The 27,988-nt window shown below is 54.3% G+C and overlaps 1 protein-coding gene across 2 annotated transcripts; it reads left to right on the top strand.

Annotated features, from left to right (window-relative positions):
* Positions 1-88: 88 nt before the first annotated feature.
* Positions 89-27,972, top strand: EIF5A (eukaryotic translation initiation factor 5A). 2 transcript variants are annotated; one of them, XM_090129517.1, is made up of 6 exons: positions 89-183; positions 13,393-13,571; positions 19,108-19,212; positions 25,139-25,270; positions 26,042-26,113; positions 27,616-27,972. In XM_090129517.1, exons 2-5 carry the CDS (start codon positions 13,407-13,409, stop codon positions 26,102-26,104), a joined length of 465 nt encoding a protein of 154 aa, XP_089985643.1. In that variant the 5' UTR covers positions 89-183; positions 13,393-13,406; the 3' UTR covers positions 26,105-26,113; positions 27,616-27,972. The 2 variants fall into 2 exon arrangements, with proteins under 2 accessions (XP_089985643.1, XP_089985644.1); XM_090129518.1 differs by lacking the exons at positions 25,139-25,270; positions 26,042-26,113; positions 27,616-27,972 and adding an exon at positions 20,711-20,908.
* The last annotated feature ends 16 nt before the right edge of the window (positions 27,973-27,988 follow it).

The raw sequence follows: 27,988 nt of genomic DNA, 5'->3' as shown, positions 1-27,988 counted from the left end.
TTGTGCGCATGCGCGCTGCGGGGTTGCGCATGCGCCGTGCGTTCCGCGCATGCGCAGTGGGCGGCGGGCGCTGTCACGGGGCGGGGTAAAAGGGGGGAAGGGCGGGGGCGCGCGGCGCATGCGCAGTGCGAGCCGCGGGGCTGCAGCGGCGGAGCGGCGGTCGGGGTTCGCTGGACGGGGGGGGTGAGTTGAGGGGGGAAAAAGGGGCAAAATGAGGGGAAAAAAGGGGAAATCGGGGATATGAGGGCATTGCTTCGCAGGGTGGGGGTGGGGAGGGGCGGTCCGGGGGTGGGGAAGGGCGAAGGGGGGGGGTTGGGGCCTAAAATGGGGGGGTTGGGGCCTTAAAATGGGGGGAGGGAGGCCGGAATGGGGTTTTGTGAGGGGAAAATGGCACGAAATGGGGGTTTTGGGGGTGAAAACGGGGGTGAGGCCTGGAAATGGGGTTTTTGGGGTCAAAACGGGGGGGGGGGAGCCTAAAATGGGGGTTTGGGAGCTCAGATTGGGGGGGTAGGACCCAAATTGGGGTTTTTTGTGGGGAAAATGCCCCAAAATTGGGGTTTTTGGGGTCAAAATGGGGGGGGAGACCTAAATATTGGGATTTGGGGCCTTAAAATGTGGGGGGGTGCCCCTAAAGTGGGGATTTTTGGCCTCTTGTTGGGGGGGGTAGAGCCCAAAATGGACTTTTTTGAGGGGAAAATTGGCCAAAATGGGGATTTTTGGGGTCAAAATGGGGGGGGAAAGCCTAAAAATGGGGATTTGTGGGGTCAAATTGGGGGGAGACACCAAAAATGCCCTTTTTTGGGGTCAAAATGGGGGGGTAGGACCTAAAATGGGGATTTTTTGGCTCAGACTGAGGGGGTAGGACCTAAAAATTGGGGGTTTTTGAGGGGAAAATGCCCCAAAATTGGGTTTTTTTGGGGTCGAAATGGTGGGGGAGACCTAAAAATGGGGATTTTTGGCCTCAAAATGGGGGGGTGGTGCCCAAAATGCACTTTTTTGAGGGGAAAATGCCCCAAAATGGGGATTTTTGGGGTCAAATTGGAGGGGGGGGCTCTAAAATGGGGATTTTTGGGGTCAAATTGGGGGGGAGGCACAAAAAATGCCCTTTTTTGGCCTCAAAAGGGGGGGGGGTGGAGCCCTTAAATTGAGGATTTGGGGGCTCAAAATGGGGGGGGGACACCAAAAATGCACTTTTTTGAAGGGAAAATGTCCCCCAAATGGGGATTTTTGGGGTCAAAATGGGGGGGGGAGACCCTAAATTTGGGATTTTGGGGCTCAAATTGGGGGGGGGACACCAAAAATGCACTTTTTTGAAGGGAAAATGTCCCCAAAATGGGGATTTTTGGGGTCAAATTGGAGGGGGGGGGCTCTAAAATGGGGATTTTTGGGGTCAAATTGGGGGGGAGGCACAAAAAATGCCCTTTTTTGGCCTCAAAATGGGGGGGGGAGCCCCTAAAATGGAGTTTTTTGGTTTCTAATTGGGGGTGTAGAGCCTAAAATTTGCTTTTTTGAGGGGAAAATGCCCCAAAATGGGGATTTTTGGGGTCAGATTGGAGGGGGGGGGTTCTAAAATGCGGATTTGGGGGCTCCAAATGGGGGGGGGGGCACCAAAAATGCACTTTTTTGAGGGGAAAATGCCCCAAAATGGGGGTTTTGGGGATCAAAATGGGGGGGGGAGATCCTAAAATGGGGATTTTGGGGCTCCAAATGGGGGGGGGGACACCAAAAATGCACTTTTTTGAGGGGAAAATGCCCCAAAATGGGGATTTTTGGGGTCAAATTGGAGGGGGGGGCTCTAACATGGGGATTTTTGGGGTCAAAATGGGGGGGAGACACCAAAAATGGACTTTTTTGGTCTCAAAGGGGGGGGGGAGCCCCTAAAATGGGGTTTTTTGGCCTCAAAATGGGGGGGTGATGCCCAAAAATGGACTTTTTTGAGGGGAAAATGCCCCAAAATGGGGATATTTGGGGTCAAATTGGGGGGGAGGCACAAAAAATGCCCTTTTTTGGCCTCAAAAGGGGGGGGGGGAGCCCTTAAAATGAGGATTTGGGGGCTCAAATTGGGGGGGGGCACACCAAAAATGCACTTTTTTGAGGGGAAAGTGCCCCCAAATGGGGATTTTTGGGGTCAAAATGGGGGGGAGAGACCCTAAATTTGGGATTTTGGGGCTCCAAAAGGGGGGGGGGCACAAAAAATGCACTTTTTTGAGTGGAAAATGTCCCCAAAATGGGGATTTTTGGGGTCAAAATGGGGGGGGGAGATCCTAAAATGGGGATTTTTGGGCTCAAAATGGGGATGGGGCACCAAAAATGGACTTTTTTGAGTGGAAAATGTCCCCAAAATGGGGATTTTTGGGGTCAAATTGGAGGGGGGGGGCTCTAAAATGGGGATTTTGGGGGTCAAGATGGGGGGAGACCCTAAAATGGGGATTTTTGGGGTCAAATTGGGGGGGGGGGGCACAAAAAATGCCCTTTTTTGAGTGGAAAATGCCCCAAAGTGGGGATTTTTGGGGTCAAGATGGGGGGGGGAGACCTAAAATGGGGATTTTGGGGCTCCAAATGGGGGGGGGGCACTAAAATGTCCTTTTTTGGCCTCAAAACGAGGGGGGGGGGCCCTAAAAGTGCTTTTGGGGGCTGAAAATGGGGGGGGGGAACCCTAAAATGGGGATTTTGGGATTCAAAATGGGGGGGGGGGTGGCAAAATGCCCTTTTTTGGACTCAAAATGGGGGGGGGGTAGACCTAAAAATGGGGATTTTGGGGGTTTATGGTGGGGGGGTGAAGGGGGGGCTAAAATTCCATTTTTAGCCCCCAAATTTGGGGGGGGGGGGAGAAAAATGGGTATTTTTGGGTTTTGGGGATGGGGTGGGAGGCCCTAAAATGTCCGTTTTTGGGCTCAAAATTGGGGGGGGGGACCTTAAATGTCCTTTTTTGAGCTAAAAATGGGGGGGGGGGGGCTAAAATGGGGATTTGGGGGGGCTCAAAATGGGGGGGGGCACCAAAAATGCACTTTTTTGAAGGGAAAATGCCCCTAAAATGGGGATTTTGGGGATCAAAATGGGGGGGGGAACCTTAAAAAAGGGATTTGGGGGCTCCAAATGGGGGGGGGGGTAAAATGCCCCTTTTTGGGGTCAAAATTGGGGGGGGCAGACCCTAAAATGGGGATTTGGGGGGGCTCAAAATGGGGGGGGGCACCAAAAATGGACTTTTTTGAGTGGAAAATGCCCCCAAAATGGGGATTTTTGGGATCAAAATGGGGGGGGCAGACCCTAAAATGGGGATTTGGGGGGGCTCAAAATGGGGGGGGGCCACCAAAAATGCACTTTTTTGAAGGGAAAATGCCCCCAAAATGGGGATTTTTGGGATCAAAATGGGGGGGGGGGACCAAAAATGGGGATTTTGGGGGATCAGAGTGGGGGGGGGTGGCCCTAAAATGCCGTTTTTAGGCCCAAAATGAGGGGGGGGGGAACAAAAATGGGGATTGGGGGGGTTTAGGGTGGGGGGGGGGGGCTAAAATGGGGATTTGGGGGCTTTAAATGGGGGGGGGGGCACCAAAAATCCACTTTTTGACCTCAAAATGAGGGGGGGGGTTGAAATGTGGGGGTTTTTTTTGCCTCAAAATGGGGGGGGGGTGAACAAAAAATGGGGATTTTGGGGGGGTTCCCAGTTGGGGGGGGGGGGGAAATGCCCTCAAAATGGGGTGGGGGGGGGCTGGGGGGGGGGGGTCTCTGGGTTTGAGGGAAACTTATAGGGCTTATGGGGGGGGGGGGAAGGCTATGGGGGGGGGCATAGGGTTTGGGGGGGTCCTATGGGGGGGGGCATAGGGTAAAGGGGGGGTCTATGGGGGGGGGCATAGAATTAGAGGGTTTTTATTGGGGGGGGGGGTCTTATGGGGGGGGCGTAGAGTTAGAGGGGGGCTATGAGGGGGTGTTGGGGGGGGGTCCTATGGGGGGGGGCTTATGGGGGGGGCATAGGGGGGAACCTATGGGGGGGGATAGAATTAGGGGGGGTCCTATGGGGGGGGCATAGGGTAAAGGGGGGGCTTATGGGGGGGGGACGTAGGGTTAGTGGGAGTCCTATGGGGGGGGTGTAGGGTTGTGGGGGGGTCCTATGGGGGGGGTGTAGGGTTGTGGGGGGGTCCTATGGGGGGGGTGTAGGGTTGGGGGGGGCCTATGGGGGGGGTGTAGGGTTGGGGGGGGTCCTATGGGGGGGGCTTAGGGTTGGGGGGGGCTATGGGGGGGCTATAGGGGGGAACCTATGGGGGGGGATAGAATTAGGGGGGGTCCTATGGGGGGGTCATAGGGTAAAGGTGGGGGTCTATGGGGGGGGGTGTAGGGTTAGTGGGAGTCCTATGGGGGGGGGGGGCATAGAGTTGGGGGGGGGGGACTTATGGGGGGGCATAGGGTTAGGGGTGGTCCTGGGGGGGGGGGCGTAGAGTTAGGGGGGGCCTATGGGGGGGGGGGGGCATAGAGTTAGTGGGAGTCCTATAGGGGGGGGCATAGAGTTGGGGGGGGGTCCTATGGGGGGGGCATAGGGCTAGGGGGGGTCCTGGGGGGGGGGGCATAGAGTTTGGGGGGGGCCTATGGGGGGGGGTATAGGGTTGGGGGGGGCTATGGGGGGGTGTAAGGTTAGTGAGAGTCCTATGGGGGGGGCATAGGGTTAGGGGGGTCGTATGGGGGGGGGCATAGGGTTGGGGGGGCCTATGGGGGGGCTGTAGGGTTGGGGGGGGTTTATAGGGGGGACATAGGGTTAGGGGGGTCTATAGGGATCCATTGGGGGGGGGGCTCAATAGGGTTTTATTGGGCGGGGGGGGTCCATTGGGGGGGGTCCATGGGGTTCTGTAGGCTTTTGGAGGGGGGGGGGGGCTTAATTGGGTTCTATTGGGGGGGGGGGGCGGGGGTCCATTGGGGGGGGGTTCCATGGGGTTCTATGGAGTTCTGGAGGGGGGGGCTCAATAGGGTTCTATTGGGGGGGGTCCATGGGGATCCATTGGGGGGGGGGGTTCTATGGAGTTTTGGGGGGGGGGGCTCAATAGGGTTCTATTGGGGGGGGTCGTTTGGGGGGGGGCGGTTCTATGGGGTTCTATGGAGTTTGGGGGGGGGCTCAATAGGGTTCTATTGGGGGGGTTGTTTGGGGGGGGGGGCGGTTCTATGGGGTTCTATGGATTTTGGGGGGTGGGGGGGCTCAATTGGGTTCTATTGGGGGGGTCGTTTTTGGGGGGGGTGTTTCTATGGGGTTCTATGGATTTTGGGGGGTGGGGGGGCTCAATTGGGTTCTATTGGGGGGGGTCGTTTTTGGGGGGGGGTGTTTCTATGGGGTTCTATGGATTTTTGGGGGGTGGGGGGGCTCATTTGTGTTCTATTGGGGGGGTCGTTTTTGGGGGGGGTGTTTCTATGGGGTTCTATGGATTTTTGGGGGGTGGGGGGGCTCAATTGGGTTCTATTGGGGGGGTCGTTTTTGGGGGGGGTGTTTCTATGGGGTTCTATGGATTTTGGGGGGTGGGGGGGCTCAATTGGGTTCTATTGGGGGGGGTCGTTTTTGGGGGGGGGTGTTTCTATGGGGTTCTATGGATTTTTGGGGGGTGGGGGGGCTCATTTGTGTTCTATTGGGGGGGTCGTTTTTGGGGGGGGCGGTTCTATGGGGTTCTATGGATTTTTGGGGGGTGGGGGGGCTCATTTGCGTTCTATTGGGGGGGTCGTTTTTGGGGGGGGTGTTTCTATGGGGTTCTATGGATTTTTGGGGGTTGGGGGGGCTCAATAGGGTTCTATTGGGGGGGTCGTTGGGGGGGGGGCGGTTCTATGGGGTTCTATGGATTTTTGGGGGGTGGGGGGGGCTCAATTGGGTTCTATTGGGGGGGTCGTTGGGGGGGGGGCGGTTCTATGGGGTTCTATGGATTTTTGGGGGGTGGGGGGGGCTCAATTGGGTTCTATTGGGGGGGTTGTTTTGGGGGGGGGGCGGTTCTATGGGGCTCTATGGATTTTGGGGGTGGGGGGGGGCTCAATTGGGTTCTATTGGGGGGGTCGTTTTGGGGGGGTGGGGTGGTTCTATGGGGCTGTATGGATTTTTGGGGGTGGGGGGGGCTCAGTAGGGTTCTATTGGGGGGGGGTCCATACAGTTCTATGGTGTTTATTGGGGGGGCTCAATAGGGTTCTATTGGGGGGGGGGTCCATAGGGTTCTATGGAGTTTTTTTTGGGGGGGGGGGGGGGAGGTTCAATAGGGTTCATTTGGGGAGGGGTCCATTCGGGGGGGGGGGGGGAGGGCCTTCTATAGGGCTTTATTGGGGGGGGGGTGGTCCATAGAGTTCTGTTGGAGGGGTTTTATTGGGGGGGGGGGGGGGGGTTCTGTTGGGGGGGGGTCCATGGAGTTCTCTTGGGGGGGTTGTGTTGGGGGGTTCTATTGGGGGGGGGGGTCCATAGGGTTCTATTGGGGGGTTCTATTGGGGGGGGGGGGTCCATAGGGTTGTATTGTGGGGGTTCTATTGGGGGGGGGGTCCATAGGGTTCAATTGGGCGGTTCTATTGGGGGGGGGGGTCCATAGGGTTCTATTGGGGGGGTTCTATGGGGGGGGGTCCATAGGGTTCTATTGGGGGGTTGTATTGGGGGGGGGGGTCCATAGGGTTCAATTGGGGGGGTTCTGTTGGGGGGGGGTCCATAGGGTTCTATTGGGGGGTTCTATTCGGGGGGGGTCCATAGGGTTCTATTGGGGGGTTCTATTGGGGGGGGGGGTCCATAGGGTTGTATTGTGGGGGTTCTATTGGGGGGGGGGTCCATAGGGTTCAATTGGGGGGGTTCTATTGGGGGGGGGGGTCCATAGGGTTCAATTGGGCGGGTTCTATTGGGGGGGGGGGTCCATAGGGTTCTATTGGGGGGGTTCTATGGGGGGGGGTCCATAGGGTTCTATTGGGGGGTTGTATTGGGGGGGGGGGTCCATAGGGTTCAATTGGGGGGGTTCTATTGGGGGGGGGTCCATAGGGTTCTATTGGGGGGTTCTATTGGGGGGGGGTCCATAGGGTTCTATTGGGGGGTTCTATTGGGGGGGGGGTCCATAGGGTTCAATTGGAGGGGTTCTATTGGGGGGGGGGGTTCATAGGGTTCAATCGGGGGGGTTCTATTGGGGGGGGGGTCCATAGGGTTCAATCGGGGGGGTTCTATTGGGGGGGGGGTCCATAGGTTTCAATCGGGGGGGTTCTATTGGGGGGGGTCCATAGGGTTCTATTGGGGGGTTGTATTGGGGGGGGGTCCATAGGGTTCAATCGGGGGGGTTCTATTGGGGGGGGGTCCATAGGGTTCTATTGGGGGGTTCTATTGGGGGGGGGTCCATAGGGTTCTATTGGGGGGTTCTATTGGGGGGGGGTCCATAGGGTTCTATTGGGGGGTTCTATTGGGGGGGGGTCCATAGGGTTCTATTGGGCGGTTCTATTGGGGGGGGGGTCCATAGGGTTCAATTGGAGGGGTTCTATTGGGGGGGGGGTCCATAGAGTTCTATTGGGGGGGTTCTATTGGGGGGGGGGTCCATAGGTTTCAATCGGGGGGGTTCTATTGGGGGGGGTCCATAGGGTTCTATTGGGGGGTTGTATTGGGGGGGGGTCCATAGGGTTCTATTGGGGGGGGGGTCCATAGGGTTCAATTGGGGGGGGTCCATAGGGTTCAATTGGGGGGTTCTATTGGGGGGGGGGGGTCCATAGGGTTCAATTGGGGGGGTTCTTTGGGGGGGGGGGAGGTCCATAGGGTTCAATTGGGGGGGGGTCCATAGGGTTCAATTGGGGGGTTCTATTGGGGGGGGGGGTCCATAGGGTTCAATTGGGGGGGTAAAATGCCGATATTTTGGAGCAAAATTTTTCAGTTTTGGGGTAAAATGCTGACATTTGGGGGCAAATGTATCACATTTTGGGGCAAAATCCTCCAATTTTGGGGCAAAATCCTCAGGTTTTGGGGTAAAATCCTCTGATTTTGGGGTAAAATGCCGACATTTTGGGGCAAAATCCTCCAATTTGGGGGTAAAATGCTGACATTTTGGGGCAAATGTATCTTATTTTGGGACAAAATCCTCCAATTTTGGGGTAAAATCCTCTGATTTTGGGGTAAAATGCCAACATTTTGAAGCAAAATCTTCAAATTTTGGGGTGAAGTGCTGATACTTTGGGGCAAAATTCTCCAATTTTGGGGTAAAATCCTGCAATTTTGGGGAAAAATTTTCTGATTTGGGGGGTAAAATGCCAATATTTTGGGGCAAATGTATCACATTTGGGAGCAAAATTCTCCAATTTTGGGGCAAAATACTGACATTTTGGGGCAAATGTATCACATTTTGGGGCAAAATCCTCCCAACTTTGGGGTAAAATCCTCTGATTTTGGGGTAAAATGCCGACATTTTGAGGCAAAATCCTCCACTTTTGGGGTAAGGTGCTGATATTTTGGGGCAAATGTATCTCATTTTGGGGCAAAATCCTCCAATTTTGGGGTAAAATGCCAACATTTTGGGGCAAAGTTCTCAAATTTGGGGATAAAATGCCAATCGTTTGGGGCAAAATCTTCCAATTTTGGGGTAAAAAGTTGATATTTTGGGGCAAAATTATCTGATTTTGGGGTAAAAATTTGACATTTTGGGGCAAATTTATCACATTTTGGGGCAGAATTCTCCAATTTTGGGTAAAAAGGCCGACATTTTGGGGCGAAATCCCCCTATTTTGGGGCAAAATCTTCCAATTTTGGGGTAAAATGACAACATTTTGGGGCAAAATCTTCCAAATTTGGGGTAAAATGCTGACATTTTGGGGTAACTCACATTTTGGGGTGAAATCTTCCGATTTTGGGATAAAGTGCTGACATTTGGCGGGAAACATCACATTTTGGGGCAAAATCCTCCAGTTTTGGGGTTGAAAGCTGATACTTTGGGGCAAAAATATTTCATTTTGAGGCAAAATCTCCCAAATTTAGGGAAAAATTATGATTTTAGGGTAAATTCCCCCAAATTTGAGGCAAATTTATCACATTTTGAGGTAAAATCTCCACGATTTGGGGTAAAATCCTCAGATTTTTGGGTTAAATCCCCCAATTTTGAGGCAAATACCCCCAATTTTGAGGCAAAATCCCGTGATTTTGAGGCAAATTATTTGGATTTTGGGGTCAAATTCCCCCAATTTTGAGGCAAATTCCCCCAATTTTGAGGCAAAATCCCGTGATTTTGGGGCAGGTCGATCACATTTTGAGCCCCCCCCCCCCCCCCCCCCCAGTTGGGGGTAAGATCCTCAGATTTTGGGGTAAAATCCATCGATTTGGGGCAAAACTTCCACATTTGGAGGTCAAATTCCCCACATTTTGGGGTGGAATCCCTCAAATTTGGGGCAAATTTTGTGGATTTTGGGGTCAAATCCCCACATTTTGGGGTAAAGTTTCCTCATTTGAGGGTAAATTCACCACATTTTAGGTTAAAATCCCACATTTGTGGGCAAATTTATCACATTTTGAGGCAAAATCCCCCAATTTTGGAGTCAAATCTCCCCATTTTGGAGCAAATCTATCACTTTTTGGGGTCAGATCCCTACATTTTGGGATAAAATTTTTCAGATTTGGGTCAGTTCTGTCACTTCATGGTTAATTCTGCCCATTTTGGGGTCATTTCCCTCAGTTTTGGGGTCAGATCTGTCACTTCTGGGGTTAATTCTGTGTATTTTGGAGTTAATTCTGTCCATTTTGGGGTCATTTCCCTCAGTTTTGGGGTCAATTCTGTCACTTTTGGGGTTAATTCTGTATATTTTGGAGTTAATTCTGCCCATTTGGGGGTCATTTCCCCCAGTTTTGGGTCAGTTTCCCCCAGTTTTGGGGTCATTTCCCACAGTTTTGGGGTCACTTTGAGCTTAATTCTGCCACTTTTGGGGTCAATTCTGTCACTTTTGGGGTTGTTTCTGTATATTTTGGGGCAATTTCTCCCATGTTTGGAGCAATTTCCCTCAGTTTTGGGGTTAATTTCCCCATTTTGGGGTAATTTCCCTCATTTTTGGTGTCAGTTCTGTCCCTTTGGTGTCAATTCTGCCCATTTTGGGGTCATTTCCCACAGTTTTGGGGTCACTTTGGGGTAAATTCTGCCCATTTTGAGTTCATTTCCCTTAGCTTTGGGGTCAATCCTGCGTATTTTGGGGTTAATTCTGTGCATTTCGGGGTTCTGCCCACTTTGGGGTTATTTCTCTCAGTTTTGGGATGAATTTCCCCCATTTTGGGTTAATTTCCTTCACTTTTTGGGGTGAGTTCGGTCTTTTTTGGGGTTAATTCTGTATATTGTGGGGTTAAGTTTGCCCATTTGGGGTTGATTCTGTAATTTTGGGGATCATCTTCCTCAGTTTTGGGGTTAATTCCCCCCATTTTGGGATAATTTCTCTCTGTGTTGGAGTCAAATCACTCCTTTTTTGGGGGGATCCCTTTAATTTTGGGGTCAAATCGCTCATTTTGGGAGGCATTCCTTCAATTTTGGAGTGAAATTACTCATTTTTTGAGGGGGTTCCCTTTAAGTTTGGGGTCAAATCACTCAATTTTTTGTGGACGCTTCCCTTTAATTTTGGGGTCGAATTGCTCATTTTTTGGGGGGGGATCCCTTTAATTTTGTTCGTTATTTTTCCTCCCCCCCCCCTCCAATGCTGTGCAATGGTAGCATCCTCCCATAGGATAGCATTGAGCCGGGCCGTACCATTACGCTGTTTTAAGGGGGGGGAAGGGCGGGGAATCCCTATAGTTTTGGGCTCAAGTTTCATTTATCTTTTTTCGGGGGGGGAACTCCTTTAATTTTGGGGTGAAATCGCTCGTTTTCGGGGTATGGGGGGGGGGGGGATCGCGTAGCACCGTTCCAGGGCGGGGGGGTCCAAATTTGAACCCCCCCCCCCCCCCCACGCTGTGTAATGGTAGCGTCCTCCCATTGGATAGCATTGAGCCGGGCCGTACCATTACGCTGTTCCGGGGGGGGGGCGGGGAATCCCTTCAGTTTTGGCGTTAGTGGCTCAAATTTTGGGGGGGGGGAGGGGGATGTATTTAATTTTGGGGTGAAATCGCTCGTTTTTGGTGTACGGGGGGGGGGGGGGGGGATCGCGTAGCACCGTTCCAGGGCGGGGGGTCCGAATTTGAACCTTTCCCCCCCCCCCCCCCCCCCTCACGCTGTGCAATGGTAGCGTCCTCCCATAGGATAGCATTGAGCCGGGCCGTACCATTACGCTGTTCCGGGGGGGGGGGGGGGGCGGAGAATCACTTTAGTTTTAGAATCAGTGGCTCAATTTTTTTTGGGGGGAGGGGGATGTATTTAATTTTGGGGTGAAATCGCTCGTTTTTGGTGTACGGGGGGGGGGGGGGGGGAATCGCATACCACCGTTTCAGGGCGGGGGTCCAAATTTGAACTTCCCCCCCCCCCCCCACGCTGTGCAATGGTAGCGTCCTCCCATAGGATGACATGGAGCCGGGCCGTACCATTACGCTGTTCCGGGGGGGGGGGGGGGGAGGAAGAGTTTCGCCGCACCCCCCGTTTACACAGCGGTGGTGGCGGCCGCTGAATCACCACCACCGGAAGTGAGGGCAGCCATGTGGCGCGCACTTCCGGTGCCGCTCTCCCCTACTTCCGGTGCGGCGCAGTGGGAGCGCCCAGGGGTTGGGGGGGTGAGGGGGGGAGTCACGTGGGTGAGGGGGGGGGTCACGTGGGGTCACGTGGGTGGCGGTGGGGGGCATTAGGGTTAATAATTAATGGGGCTTGGGGTTGATAATTAGTAGGGTTTGGGGTTAATGGTTAATGGAGTTTGGGGTTAATAATTAATGGGGTTTGTGGTTAATAATTAATGGGGTTTGGGGTTAATAATTAGTGGGATTTGGGGCTGATAATGGGGGGTTTGGGGTCAATAATGGGATTTGGGATTAATAGTGGGATATAGGATCAATAATTAATGGGGATTGGGGGTCAATATTGGGAGATTTGGGGTTAATGATGGGGCTTGGATTTAATAATGGGGATTTTGATGATAGTAATGGGGGTTTGGGGCTCATAATTAATGGGGTTGGGGTCCCCATTGGGGTTCTGTGTTGGTGTTCCCCATTTGGGTTCCCTATTGAGTTTCCCCCATTGAGACTGAGGCCCCCCTTTGGCTCCCCCCATTCCTCCCCCCATGGATCTCCCCACAGACCCTCTTATTTCCACCCCCCTCCCCATTTTGGGGTCCTCCATTTTGGTTTTGGTCTCCATTGGGTTTCTGTGTTGGGGTTCCCTATTAGGGTTCCCTATTAGGGTTCCTTCTCGGGTTCCCCCATTGAGACTGAGGCTCCCCATTGACTCCCCCCATTCTTCACCCCATAGATCTCCCCATAGACCCTCTTATTTCCCCCCCCTCCCCATTTTGGGGTCCTCCATTGGGGTTTGGGTCCCCATTGGGGTTCCCCATTTGGGTTCCCTATTAGGGTTTCTCCTCACGTTCCCCCATTGAGACTGCGTTTCCCCATTGACTCCCCCCATTCCTCACCCCATAGATCTCCCCATAGACCCTCTTGTTTCCCTCCCCCTCCCCATTTTGGGGTTCTCCATTGGGGCTTGATCCCCATTGGGGTTCCCCATTGGGGTTCCCTATTAGGATTCCTCCTTGGGTTCCCCCACTCAGACTGAGGCCCCCCATTGGCTCCCCCCATTCCTCCCCCCATAGATCTCCCCACAGACCCTCTTGTTTCCCTCCCCTTCGCCATTTTGGGGTCCTCCATTGGGGCTTGATCCCCATTGGGGTTCCCTATTAGGATTCCTCCTTGGGTTCCCCCATTGAGACTGCGTTTCCCCATTGGCTCCCCCCATTCCTCCCCCCATAGATCTCCCCACAGACCCTCTTGTTTCCCCCCCCTCCCCACTTTGGGGTCCTCCATTGGGGTTTGGGTCCCCATTGGGGTTCCCTATTAGGATTCCTCCTTGGGTTCCCCCACTGAGACTGAGGCCCCCCATTGGCTCCCCCCATTCCTCCCCCCATAGATCTCCCCACAGACCCTCTTGTTTCCCTCCCCCTCCCCATTTTGGGGTTCTCCATTGGGGCTTGATCCCCATTGGGGTTCCCCATTGGGGTTCCCTATTAGGATTCGTCCTTGGGTTCCCCCACTGAGACTGAGGCCCCCCATTGGCTCCCCCCATTCCTCCCCCCATAGATCTCCCCACAGACCCTCTTGTTTCCCCCCCCTCCCCATTTTGGGGTCCTCCATTGGGGTTTGGGTCCCCATTGGGGTTCCCCATTCGGGTTCCCTATTAGGGTTTCTCCTCATGTTCCCCCACTGAGACTGAGGCCCCCCATTGACTCCCCCCATTCCTCCCCCCATAGATCTCCCCACAGACCCCCTCATCCCCCCCACTTCCCCCCCAATTTTGGGATCCCTCTGACCCCATCCTCCCCCCGCAGCGGCGCTCGGCAGCATGGCGGACGACCTGGATTTCGAGACCGGCGACGCGGGCGCCTCGGCCACGTTCCCCATGCAGTGCTCAGCTCTGCGTAAGAACGGCTTCGTGGTGCTCAAGGGCCGCCCCTGTAAGATCGTCGAGATGTCCACCTCCAAGACTGGCAAGCACGGCCACGCCAAGGTACCCAACGGCCCCAAAATCCGCTTTTTTTGCCCCAAAATGGCCCCAGAATGGCTAAAAATGGCTCCAAAATGGGTTGAGATGGCCCCAAAATGGCCCCGAAATGGTTAAAAATGGCCCCAAAATGGCCCCTGTAGGATGGTCGAGATGTCCAGCTCCAAGGTTGACAAGCATTGCCTCACCAAGGTACCCAAAAGCCCTAAAATCCGCTTAATTTGCCCCAAAATGGCCCCAAAATCTCCTAAAATGGCTCCAAAGTGGGTTGAGGTGGCCCCAAAATGGCTCCAAAATGGTTAGAATTGGCCCCAAAATGGCCCCTGTAGGATGGTTGAGATGTCCAGCTCCAAGACTGGCCACGCCAAGGTACCCAACGGCCCCAAAATTGGCTTATTCTGCCCCCAAATGGCCCCAAAATGTCTTAAAATGGCTCCAAAGTGGGTTGAGGTGGCCCCAAAATGGCTCCAAAATGGTTAGAAATGGCCCCAAAATGATTAGAATTGGCCCCAAAATGGCCCCTGTGAGATGGTCGAGATGTCCAGCTCCAAGGTTGACAAGCATCGCCTCACCAAGGTACCCAAAAGCCCCAAAATCCGCTTAATTTGCCCCAAAATGGCCCCAAAATCTCCTAAAATGGCTCCAAAGTGGGTTGAGGTGGCCCCAAAATGGCTCCAAAATGGTTAGAATTGGCCCCAAAATGGCCCCTGTAGGATGGTTGAGATGTCCAGCTCCAAGACTGGCCACGCCAAGGTACCCAACGGCCCCAAAATTGGCTTATTCTGCCCCCAAATGGCCCCAAAATGTCTTAAAATGGCTCCAAAGTGGGTTGAGGTGGCCCCAAAATGGCTCCAAAATGGTTAGAAATGGCCCCAAAATGATTAGAATTGGCCCCAAAATGGCCCCTGTGAGATGGTCGAGATGTCCAGCTCCAAGGTTGACAAGCATCGCCTCACCAAGGTACCCAAAAGCCCCAAAATCCGCTTAATTTGCCCCAAAATGGCCCCAAAATCTCCTAAAATGGCCCCAAAATGGCTAAAAATGGCCCCAAAATGGTAAAAAATGGCCCCAAAATGGCCCCTGTAGGATGGTTGAGATGTCCAGCTCCAAGACTGGCAAGCACGGCCATGCCAAGGTAACCAACGGCCCCAAAATCCGCTTATTTTGCCCCAAAATGGTCCCAAAATGTCTTAAAATGGCTTCAGAATGGGTTGAGATGGGCCCAAGATGGCCCCGAAATGGCTAAAAATGGCCCCAAAATGGTTAGAAATGGCCCCAAGATGGTCCTTGTGAGATGGTCGAGATGTCCAGCTCCAAGACTGGCAAGCACGGCCACGCCAAGGTACCCAGTGGCCCCAAAATCTGCTTTATTGGCCCCAAAATGGCCCCAGAATGTCTTCTAATGGCTCCAAAATGGGTTGAGATGGCCCCAAAGTGGCTAAAAATGGCCCCAAAATGGTTAGAAATGGCCCCAAAATGGCCCCTGTAGGATGGTGGAGATGTCCAGCTCCAAGACTGGCCACGCCAAGGTACCCAAAGGCCCCAAAATTGGCTTATTTTGCCCTAAAATGGCCCCAAAATGTCTTAAAATGGCTCCAAAATGGGTTGAGATGGCCCCAAAATGGCTAAAAATGGGCCCAAAATGGCCCCTGTAGGATGGTGGAGATGTCCAGCTCCAAGACTGGCAAGCACGGCCACGCCAAGGTACCCAACAGCCCCAAAATCCACTTAATTTGCCCCAAAATGTCTTAAAATGGCTCCAAAATGGCTTCAGATGGCCCCAAAATGGCTAAAAATGGGCCAAAATGGTTAGGAATGGCCCCAAAATGGTTAAAATGGCCCCAAAATGGCCCCTGTAGGATGGTCGAGATGTGCAGCTCCAAGACTGGCAGGCACAGCCACGCCAAGGTACCCAACGGCCCCAAAATCCGCTTTTTTTGCCCCAAAATGGCCCCAAAATGTCTTAAAATGGCTTCAGAATGGGTTGTGATGGGCCCAAGATGGCCCCGAAATGGTTAGAAATGGCCCCAAAATGGTTAGAAATGGCCCCAAAATGGTCCCTGTAGGATGGTGGAGATGTCCAGCTCCAAGACTGGCAAGCACGGCCACGCCAAGGTACCCAACGGCCCCAAAATCCACTTAATTTGCCCCAAAAAGTCTTAAAATGGCTCCAAAATGGGTTGAGATGGCCCCAAAATGGCTAAAAATGGGCCCCAAATGGTTAGGAATGGCCCCAAAATGGTTAGAAACTACCCCAAAATGGCCCCTGTAGGATGGTCGAGATGTCCACCTCCAAGACTGGCAAGCACGGCCACGCCAAGGTACCCAACGGCCCCAAAATCCGCTTAATTGGCCCCAAAATGGCCCCAAAATGGCTAAAATAGGGCTGAAATGGGCTCAGAATGGCTCCAAAATGGTTAAAAATGGCCCCAGAATGGCTCTTGTAAGATGGTCGAGATGTCCAGCTCCAAGGTTGACAAGCATCGCCTCACCAAGGTACCCAAAAGCCCCAAAATCCGCTTAATTTGCCCCAAAATGGCCCCAAAATGTCTTAAAATGGCTCCAAAATGGCTAAAAATGGCCCCAAAATGATTAGAAATGGCCCCAAAATGGCCCCTGTAGGATGGTCGAGATGTCCACCTCCAAGACTGGCAAGCACGGCCACGCCAAGGTACCCAACGGCCCCAAAATCCGCTTTTTTTGCCCCAAAATGGCCCCAAAATGTCTTAAAATGGCTTCAAAATGGGTTGAGATGGGCCCAAGATGGCCCCGAAATGGCTAAAAATGGCCCCAAAATGGTTAGAAATGGCCCCAAGATGGTCCTTGTGAGATGGTCGAGATGTCAACCTCCAAGACTGGCAAGCACGGCCACGCCAAGGTACCCAGTGGCCCCAAAATCCGCTTTTTTTGCCCCAAAATGGCCCCAAAATGTCTTAAAATGGCTCCAAAATGGGTTGAGATGGCCCCAAAGTGGCTAAAAATGGCCCCAAAATGGTTAGAAATGGCCCCAAAATGGCCCCTGTAGGATGGTTGAGATGTCCAGCTCCAAGACTGGCCATGCCAAGGTACCCAAAGGCCCCAAAATTGGCTTATTTTGCCCCAAAATGGCCCCAAAATGTCTTAAAATGGCTTCCAAATGGGTTGAGGTGGCCCCAAAATGGCTCCAAAATGGTTAGAATTGGCCCCAAAATGGCCCCTGTGAGATGGTGGAGATGTCCAGCTCCAAGACTGGCAAGCACGGCCTCACCAAGGTACCCAACGGCCCCAAAATTGGCTTATTTTGCCCCAAAATGGCCCCAAAATGTCTTAAAATGGCTCCAAAATGGGTTGAGATGGGCCCAAGATGGCCCCAAAATGGTTAAAAATGGCCCCAAAATGGCCCCTGTAGGATGGTTGAGATGTCCAGCTCCAAGGTTGACAAGCATTGCCTCACCAAGGTACCCAAAAGCCCCAAAATCCGCTTAATTTGCCCCAAAATGGCCCCAAAATGTCTTAAAATGGTTCCAAAGTGGGTTGAGGTGGCCCCAAAATGGCTCCAAAATGGTTAGAATTGGCCCCAAAATGGTCCCTGTGAGATGGTCGAGATGTCCAGCTCCAGGACTGGCAAGCAGGGCCACGCCAAGGTATCCAATGGCTCCAAAATCCGCTTTATTGGCCCCAAAATGGCCCCAAAATGGCTAAAAATGGGCTGGGATGAGCCCAGAATGGCTAAAAATGGCACCAAAATGGCCCCAAAATGGTTAGAAATGACCCCAGAATGGCTGTTGTAAGATGGTCGAGATGTCCAGTTCCAAGGTTGACAAGCATTGCCTCACCAAGGTACCCAAAAGCCCCAAAATCCGCTTAATTTGCCCCAAAATGGCCCCAAAATCTCCTAAAATGGCTCCAAAGTGGGTTGAGGTGGCCCCAAAATGGCTCCAAAATGGTTAGAATTGGCCCCAAAATGGCCCCTGTAGGATGGTTGAGATGTCCAGCTCCAAGACTGGCAAGCAGGGCCACGCCAAGGTACCCAATGGCCCCAAAATCTGCTTAATTTGCCCCAAAATGGTCCCAAAATGGCCCCAAAATGGACTTAAATGGCCCCAAAATGGCTAAAATTCTCCTCAAAATGGTTGCCGTGGCCCCAAAATGGCTCCGATTGGCCCCAAAATGGTTTCGTGTGGCCCCAGTGTGGCTTTTTGACTGCAGAACTGTGGGACTGGACCCACAGACTTTAGGATTTGACCCCAAATGTGGGGGATTTGACCCGAAAACTGTGGGATTTCAACCCAAAACTGTGGGATTTGACCCCAAACCTTCGGTTTTCCCTCCCAAATCTGTGGGATTTCCCCCCCACCCTGTGGGATTTGACCCCAAATCCAGGTAATTTTCACCCTGACCCCAAACCTGTGGGATTTCCCCCCAAACCTGTGGGATTTGACCCCAAAACTTCGGTTTTCCCTCCAAATCTGTGGGATTTTCCCCCAAAACTCTGGGATTTGACCCCAAACCTGTGGGATTTCCCCCCAAACCTGTGGGATTTGACACCAAAACTTTGTATTTCCCCCCAAATCTCTGGGATTTGACCCCAAAACTTCAGTCTTCTCCCCCAAATCTGTGGGATTTCCCCCCAAAACTGTGGGATTTCACCCCAAATCTGGGTGATTTCCCCCCAAACCTGTGGGATTTGACCCCAAATCCAGATAATTTCCCCCCTGACCCCAAACCTGTGGGATTTGACCCCAAAACTTTGCTTTTCCTCTCAAACCTGTGGGATTTCCTCCCGGGTGTCTGGGATTTCCCCCAAACCCGGGGGATTTGACCCCAAAACTTCGATTTTTTCTCCAAATCTGTGGGATTTTCCCCCAGAACTCTGGGATTTGACCCCAAATCCGGGTGATTTCCCCCCAAACCTGTGGGATTTGATCCCAAAACTTCAGTCTTCCCCCCCAAACCTGTGGGATTTCTCCCCAAACCTGTGGGATTTCTCCCCAAATCTGTGGGATTTCCCCCTAAATCTGTGGGATTTCCCCCCAAACCATGGGATTTCCCTCCAAATCTGTGGAATTTCCCCCCAAAACGATGGGATTTCCCCCCAAATCTCTGGGATTTCCCCCCAAATCTCTTGGATTTCCCCCCAGATCTCAGGGATTTCCCCCCGGATGTCTGGAATTTGATCCCAAACCTGTGGGATTTCCCTCAAACCTGTGGGATTTCCCCCCCCAAAACCGTGGGATTTCCCCCCAAATATGTTCGATTTCCCCCAAACTGTGGGATTTCCCCCCACATCTCTGGGATTTACCCCCCAAAACGATGGGATTTCCCCCCAAACCTGTGGGATTTCCCCCCTAACCATGGGATTTCCCCCCAAACCATGGGATTTCCCCCCAAATCTATAGGAGTTCCCCCCAGATCTCTGGGATTTCCCCCCAAAACCATGGGATTTCCCCCCCAGAACCATGGGATTTCCCCCCAAAACGAATGGATTTCCCCCCAAAATTATGGGATTTCCCCCAAAACCATGGGATTTCCCCCCAAATCTCTGGGATTCCCCCCCCCCCAGGTGCACCTGGTGGGCATCGACATCTTCACGGGGAAGAAATACGAGGACATCTGTCCGTCCACCCACAACATGGACGTCCCCAACATCAAGCGCTGCGACTTCCAGGTGAGCCAGGGCAACTTTGGGGGGGGGGGGGGGCAAATTGATGGGTTGGTTGCCATGGTAACCATGGGGGGGGGGTCCTGTATTGATGGGTTGGTTGCCATGGTAACCATGGGGAGGCTCCCATCATTTGGGGAGGGAAGACCCCATAGCAGTGGGGGGAGATGGCAGGAAGGGGTTCCCATGGCAACCAAGGGATGCCCTGTAGTGATGGGGGTTGGTTGCCATGGTAACCATGGGGGGGGGTCTCGTATTGATGGGTTGGTTGCCATGGTAACCATTGGGGGGGGTCCCATCATTTGGGAGACCCCATAGCAGTGGGGGGAGATGGCAGGGAGGGGTTCCCATGGCAACCAGGGGATGCCCTGTAGTGATGGGAGGGGGTTGCCATGGTAACCATGGGGGGGTCTCGTATTGATGGGTTGGTTGCCATGGTAACCATTGGGGGGGGTCCCATCATTTGGGAGACCCCATAGCAGTGGGGGGAGATGGCAGGGAGGGGTTCCCATGGCAACCAGGGGATGCCCTGTAGTGATGGGAGGGGGTTGCCATGGTAACCATGGGGGGGTCTCGTATTGATGGGTTGGTTGCCATGGTAACCATGGGGGGGGGGTCCCATCGTTTGGGGAGGGAAGACCCCATAGCAGTGGGGGGAGATGGCGGGGAGGGGGGGGAGGGGTTCCCATGGCAACCAGGGGATGCCCTGTAGTGATGGGAGGGCGGTTGCCATGGTAACCATGGGGGGGGAGGTCCCATCGTTTGGGGGTTATTAGGGGGAGGGTGGGGGTCCCTGTGGGTTCCTTTTGTTCCCATGGGTCCTTATGGGTCCCCATGGGTTCCTATGGGGTCCCCATGGGTTCCTATGGGTTTCTTTCGTCCCTATGGATCCCTATGGGGTCCCTATGGGTCCTTATGGGTTCCTATAGGTCCTTATGGGTCCCTATGGGGTCCCTATGGAATCCTTTATTCCTTATGGGTCCCTAAGGGTTTCTTTTGTCCCTATGGGTCCCTATGGGGTCCCTATGGGATCCCTATGGAATCCTTTATTCCCCATGGGTCCCTATGGGTCCCTAAGGGTTTCTTTTGTCCCTATGGGTCCCTATTGGTTTCCTATGGGGTCCCTATGGAATCCTTTATTCCCCGTGGGTCCCTATGGGTCCTTATGGGTTCCTATAGCTTCCTATGGACCCCTATGGGGTCCCTATGGGTCCCTAAGGGTTCTTTTTGTTCCCATGGGTCCTTATGGGTCCCCATGGGTTCCTATGGGTTTCTTTTGTCCCTATGGGTCCTTATGGGGTCCCTATGGGTTCCTATGGGTTTCTTTCGTCCCTATGGGTTCCTTTGGGTCCCTATGTATCCCTATGGGTTCCTATAGGTCCTTATGGGTCCCTATTGGTTCTTATGGCTCCCTATTGGTTTTGATGGGTTCCTATGGGTCCCTATGGGTCCCCATGGTCCCTATTAGTCCCACCCCATGTAATTTGTGGGTTTTGCCCCCCAGCTGATCGGGATCCAGGACGGCTTCCTGTCACCCCTAAGAGCCCATGTTCCTATGGGTCCCTATGGCCTCTTATGGGTCCCTATGGGCTCTTATGGGTCCCTATTTGTTCTTATGGGTCCCCATTGGTCTCTATGGGTCCCTGTGGGTCCCACCCCATATAATCTGTGGGTTTTTTGCAGCTGATCGGGATCCAGGACGGCTTCCTGTCACCCCTATGGGTCCCTATGGCTTCCTATGGGTCCCTATGGGTTCTTATGGGTCCCTATGGGTCCCTGTGGGTCCCACCCCATATAATTTGTGGGTTTTTTGCAGCTGATCGGGATCCAGGACGGCTTCCTGTAACCCCTATGGGTCCCTATGGGTCCTTATGGGTCCCTATGGCTTCTTATGGGTCCCTATGGGTTCCTATGGGTCCCTACGGGTTCTTATGGGTCCTTATAGGTCCCTATGTGTCCCTATGGGTCCCTATGAGTTCTTAATGGTCCCTATGGGTTCCTATGGGTCCCTATGGGTTCTTAGGGGTCCCTATAGGTCTCTGCGTTCTTATGGGTCCTTATAGGTCCCTATGTGTCCCTATGGGTCCCTATGAGTTCTTAATGGTCCTTATGGGTTCCTATGGGTCCCTATGGGTTCTTAGGGGTCCCTATGGGTTCTTAGGGGTCCCTATAGGTCTCTATGGGTCCCTATGGGTCCCTATGAGTTCTTAATGGTCCTTATGGGTTCCTATGGGTCCTTATGGGTTCCTATGGGTCCCTATGGGTTCTTAGGGGTCCCTATAGGTCTCTATGGGTCCCTATGGGTCCCTATGAGTTCTTAATGGTCCTTATGGGTCCCTATGGGTTCTTATGGGTCCCTATGGGTCCCTATGGGTTCTTAGGGGTCCCTATTGGTCTCTATGGGTCCCTGTGGGTCCCACCCCATATAATGTGTGGGTTTTTTGCAGCTGATCGGGATCCAGGACGGCTTCCTGTCACCCCTATGGGTCCCTATGGGTCCCTATGGGTCCCTATGGGTCCCTATGGGTCCTTATAGGTCTTTATGGGTCCCTATGGGTTCTTCTGGGTCCTTATAGGTCTCTATGGGTCCCTATGGGTCCCTATGAGTTCTTAATGGTCCTTATGGGTTCCTGTGGGTCCCTATGGGTTCTTAGGGGTCCCTATAGGTCTCTATGGGTTCCTATGGGTCCCTATGTGTTCTTAATGGTCCTTATGGGTCCCTATGGGTCCCTATTGGTCTCTATGGGTTCTTATGGGTCCCTATGGGTCCCTATTGGTCTCTATGGGTTCTTATGGGTCCCTATTGGTCTCTATGGGTTCTTATGGGTCCCTACTGGTCTCTATGAGTTCCTATGGGTCCCTGTGTGTCCCACCCCATATAATCTGTGGTTTTTTTGCAGCTGATCGGGATCCAGGACGGCTTCCTGTCACCCCTATGTGTCCCTATGGCTTCCTATGGGTCCCTATGGGTCCCTATGGGTCCTTATAGGTCCCTATGGGTTCTTATGGGTCCCTATGGGTTCTTATGGGTCCCTATGGGTTCTTATGGGTCCCTGTGGGTCCCTATGGGTTCTTATGGGTCCCTGTGGGTCCCTATGCGTTCTTACGGGTCCCTATTGGTCTCTATGGGTCCCTGTGGGTCCCACCCCATATAATGTGTGGGTTTTTTGCAGCTGATCGGGATCCAGGACGGCTTCCTGTCACCCCTGTGTGTCCCTATGGGTCCCTATGGCTTCCTATGGGTCCTTATAGGTCCCTATGGGTCCCTATGAGTTCTTAATGGTCCTTATGGGTCCCTACGGGTCCTTATGGGTCCCTTTGGGTTCTTATGGGTCCCTATGGGTTCCTATGGGTCCCTATTGGTCTCTATGGGTTCTTATGGGTCCCTGCTGGTCTCTATGAGTTCCTATGGGTCCCTGTGGGTCCCACCCCATATAATGTGTGGGTTTTTTTCAGCTGATCGGGATCCAGGACGGCTTCCTGTCACCCCTATGGGTCCCTATGGGTCCCTATGGGTCCCTATGGGTCCCTATGGGTTCTTATGGGTCCCTATGGGTTCTTATGGGTCCCTATTGGTCTCTATGGGTCCCTGTGGGTCCCACCCCATATAATCTGTGGGTTTTTTGCAGCTGATTGGGATCCAGGACGGCTTCCTGTCACCCCTATGGGTCCCTATGGGTTCTTCTGGGTCCTTATAGGTCTCTATGGGTTCTTAAGGGTCCTTATAGGTCTCTATGGGTCCCTATGGGTCCCTATGGGTTCCTAGGGGTCCCTATGGGTTCCTAGGGGTCCCTATGGGTTCCTAGGGGTCCCTATAGGTCTCTATGGGTCCCTATGGGTCCCTATGAGTTCTTAATGGTCCCTATGGGTCCCTATGGGTTCTTATGGGTTCTTATGGGTCCCTATGGGTCCCTATGGGTCCCTATGGGTCCCTATGGGTTCTTATGGGTCCCTATTGGTCTCTATGGGTTCTTATGGGTCCCTATGGGTCCCTATGGGTTCTTATGGGTCCCTATGGGTCCCTATGGGTCCTTATAGGTCTCTATGGGTCCCTATGGGTCCCTATGAGTTCTTAATGGTCCCTATGGGTTCCTATGGGTCCCTATGGGTCCCTATGGGTCCTTATTGGTCTCTATGGGTTCTTATGGGTCCCTACTGGTCTCTATGAGTTCCTATGGGTCCCTGTGTGTCCCACCCCATATGATCTGTGGGTTTTTTCAGCTGATCGGGATCCAGGACGGCTTCCTGTCACCCCTATGGGTCCCTATGGGTTCCTATGAGTCCTTAGAGGTCCCTATGGGTCTCTATGGGTCTCTATGGGTCCTTATGGGTCCCTATGGGTTCTTCTGGGTCCTTATAGGTCTCTATGGGTTCTTAAGGGTCCTTATAGGTCTCTATGGGTCCCTATGGGTCCCTAGGGGTCCCTATGGGTTCCTAGGGGTCCCTATGGGTTCCTAGGGGTCCCTATGGGTTCCTAGGGGTCCCTATAGGTCTCTATGGGTCCCTATGGGTCCCTATGAGTTCTTAATGGTCCCTATGGGTCCCTATGGGTTCTTATGGGTTCTTATGGGTCCCTATGGGTTCTTATGGGTCCCTATGGGTCCCTATGGGTTCTTATGGGTCCCTATTGGTCTCTATGGGTTCTTATGGGTCCCTATGGGTCCCTATGGGTTCTTATGGGTCCCTATGGGTCCCTATGGGTCCTTATAGGTCTCTATGGGTCCCTATGGGTCCCTATGAGTTCTTAATGGTCCCTATGGGTCCCTATGGGTCCCTATGGGTCCCTATGGGTCCCTATGGGTCCCTATGGGTCCTTATTGGTCTCTATGGGTTCTTATGGGTCCCTACTGGTCTCTATGAGTTCCTATGGGTCCCTGTGTGTCCCACCCCATATGATCTGTGGGTTTTTTCAGCTGATCGGGATCCAGGACGGCTTCCTGTCACCCCTATGGGTCCCTATGGGTTCCTATGAGTCCTTAGAGGTCCCTATGGGTCTCTATGGGTCTCTATGGGTCCTTATGGGTCCCTATGGGTTCTTCTGGGTCCTTATAGGTCTCTATGGGTTCTTATGGGTCCTTATAGTTCTCTATGGGTTCCTATGAGTCCTTATAGGTCCCTGTGAGTCCCTATGGGTTCTTACGGGTCCCTATGGGTTCTTACGGGTCCTTATAGGTCTCTATGATCTCCTATGGGTCCCTGTGGGTCCCACCCCATATAATGTGTGGGTTTTTTGCAGCTGATCGGGATCCAGGACGGCTTCCTGTCACCCCTATGGGTCCCTATGGGTTCCTATGGGTCCCTATGGCTTCCTATGGGTCCCTATGGGTTCTTATGGGTCCTTATAGGTCCCTATGGGTCCCTATGGGTCCCTATGAGTTCTTAATGGTCCTTATGGGTCCCTATGGGTTCTTATGGGTCCCTATGGGTTCTTATGGGTCCCTATTGGTCTCTATGGGTTCTTATGGGTCCCTACTGGTCTCTATGAGTTCCTATGGGTCCCTGTGGGTCCCACCCCATATAATCTGTGGGTTTTTTTCAGCTGATCGGGATCCAGGACGGCTTCCTGTCACCCCTATGTGTCCCTATGGGTCCCTATGGCTTCCTATGGGTCCCTATGGGTCCTTATGGGTCCCTATGGGTTCTTATGGGTCCTTATGGGTCTCTATGGGTCCCTATGAGTTCTTAATGGTCCTTATGGGTTCCTATGGGTCCCTATGGGTTCTTAGGGGTCCCTATTGGTCTCTATGGGTTCTTATGGGTCCCTATGGGTTCTTAGGGGTCCTTATGGGTCCCTATGGGTTCTTAGGGGTCCTTATAGGTCTCAATGCGTTCTTATGGGTCCCTGTGGCTTCTTATGGGTCCCTATTGGTCTCTATGAGTTCCTATGGGTCCCTGTGTGTCCCACCCCATATGATCTGTGGGTTTTTTGCAGCTGATCGGGATCCAGGACGGCTTCCTGTCGCTGCTGCAGGACAGCGGGGAGGTGAGGGAGGACCTGCGGCTGCCGGAGGGAGACCTGGGCAGGGAGATCGAGCAGAAGTACGACTGCGGGGAGGAGATCCTGGTACGTGGGGGGGATATGGGGTCGTGTGGGGGGGATATGGGGTGGGAGGGGGTCGTATGGGGGGGATATGGGGGAGTATGGGGTGGGAGGGGGTCGTATGGGGGGGATATGGGGGGTGTGGGGGGGATATGGGGGGCATATGGGGGGTGTGGGGGGGGTATGGGGTTGTATGGGGTGGGAGGGGGTCCTATGGGGGGGGTATGGGGGGATATGGGGAGATATGGGGGGTGTATGGGGGAGATATGGGGGGATATGGGGGATATGGGGGGTATGGGGGGATATGGGGAGATATGGGGGGTGTATGGGGGAGATATGGGGGGATATGGGGGGTATGGGGAGATATGGGGGAGATATGGGGGGGGTATGGGGGGTATGGGGGGATATGGGGGAGATATGGGGGGTATGGGGGGATATGGGGGGATATGGGGGAGATATGGGGGGATATGGGGGAGATATGGGGGGTATGGGGGGGATATGGGGTCGGGTGGGAGAGGGTCGTATGGGGGGGTATGGGGGGTGTGGGGGGGGATATGGGGGAGTATGGGGGGCATATGGGGTGCTATGGGGCGCTGTGGGTCCATGTGTGGGGTGCTATGGGGTGCTGTGGGTCCATGTGTGGGGCGCTGTGGGGCGCTGTGGGGCGCTATGGGGCTCTGTGGGTCCATCTATGGGGCGCTATGGGGCACTATGGGGCGCTATGGGGTGGCCATAGGGTGCTGTGGGTCCATGTGTGGGGCGCTATGGGGCGCTATGGGGCTGTGTGCCCCACAGATCACGGTGCTGTCGGCGATGACCGAGGAGGCGGCCGTCGCCATCAAAGCCATGGCCAAGTGATGGCTGCAGGTGGGGCAGCGGCCGTCGGGGGGGGGGTTGTGGGGTGGGGGGGGGGTTATGGGGTGGGAGGGGGTCTGTGGGGCGGGGGGGGATTTGTGAGGTGGGGATGGGGAGTATTTGAGGGGTGGGGGGGATTTGTGGGGTGGGGATGGGGGGTATTTGGGGTGGGGGGTATTTGTGGGGTGGGGGGGGGATTTATGGGATGAGGGGAGGTGGGTGGGGAGGGGTTTATGGGGTGGGAGGGGGTCTGTGGGGTGGGGGGGGGATTTGTGGGGTGGGGTTGGGGGATCTGTGGGGTGGGGGGAGATGGGTGGGGTGGGGATGGGGGGATTTGGGGTGTGGGGGGGATTTGTGGGGTGGGGATGGGGAGTCTATGGGGTGGGAGGGGGTCTGTGGGGTGGGGGGGATTTGTGGGATGGGGGAGGTTTGTGGGGTGGGGATGGGGGGTCTGTGGGGTGGGGGGGGGTTTATGGGGTGGGGGGGGTCTGTGGGGTGGGGATGGGGAGTATTTGTGGGGTGGGGGGGGTTTATGGGGTGGGAGGGGGTCTGTAGGGTGGGGGGGAGGATTTGAGGGGTGGTGGGGTTTATGGGGTGGGGATGGGGGGTCTGGGGTGGGGGGGATTTGTGGGGTGGGGTGGGGGGAATTTATGGGGTGGGGGGGGTCTGTGGGGTGGGGATGGGGAGGATTTGAGGGGTGGGGGGGGATTTGTGGGGTGGGGATGGGGGGTCTGAGATGGGGGGGATTTGTGGGGTGGGGATTTATGGGGTGGGGGGGAGATGGGTGGGGGGGGATTTGTGGGGTGGGGATGGGGGGTCTGTGGGGTGGGGGGGGAGGATTTGAGGGGTGGGGGGGATGGGGGGTTTGTGGGGTGGGGGGGGTTTATGGGGGTCTGTGGGGTGGGCGGGGTTTTATGGGGTGGGGATGTGGGCTCTGTGGGGTGGGGTGGGATTTATGGGGCCGGGGGGGTCCCTATGGGGCAGGCTGGGATCTGTGGGTCTCTATGGGGCAGGCAGGGATCTATGGGTCTCTATGGGGATCTGTGGGTCTCTATGGGGTCTCTATGGGTCTCTATGGGGATCTATGGGGCAGTATGGGGTCTCTATGGGGCAGGCGGGTCTCTGGGGTCTCTGGGGCAGGCAGGGATCTATGGGTCTCTATGGGGTCTCTATGGGGCAGGCTGGGATCTATGGGGTCTCTATGGAGTCTCTATGGGGATCTATGGGTCTCCATGGGGCAGGAAGGGATCTATGGGTCTCTATGGGGCAGGCAGGGATCTATGGGTCTCTATGGGGTCTCTATGGGGCAGGCAGGGATCTATGGGTCTCTATGGGGATCTATGGGTCTCTATGGGGTCTCTATGGGGCTAGGTGGAATCTATGGGTCTCTATGGGGTCTCTATGGGGCAGGCAGGGATCTATGGGGTCTCTATGGGTCTCTATGGGGCAGGCTGGGATCTATGGGTCTCTGTGGGTCAGCCCCCCAACTCAGCCCCCCTTTTTTCCCCCCTCAGGGCCGCGGACGCCGCGGGGCTCCGCCCCCCCCCGACACTACAGCGGATTGGGGGGGGGGAGGGGGAGGGGCAAAAGTGGGGGAGGGGCGAAAGGGGGCGGGGCCACAGGGGAGTCCCGGCCCCGCCCACCTCCCTCCTTTAGCCCCGCCCACCTCGGGGCGCGCGCGCACGGGGGGAGGGGTTTAAAAAAGCTCCGCCCCCTTCCCTTTACCCCCCCCTCCCTTTTTTTTCCCCCCTTTTCTCGCGAGGTTTTGAGGGGGAGGGGAGGGAGGGGGGGGGGGGGCGGGGCCGGGCCCCGTGGCCCCGCCCCCTTTTGGTTATCAATGAGCGCTGCAAATAAAACCGGAAATGACTTTATTTGTGACGTCATCCA

This window comes from Phasianus colchicus, chromosome 36 (assembly GCF_987193195.1).
Source record: "Phasianus colchicus chromosome 36, bPhaCol1.hap1.1, whole genome shotgun sequence".
NCBI lineage: Eukaryota > Metazoa > Chordata > Aves > Galliformes > Phasianidae > Phasianus > Phasianus colchicus.
The sequence above is the reverse complement of the archived record's forward strand: the minus strand, read 5'-3'. Positions and strand labels throughout refer to the sequence as shown.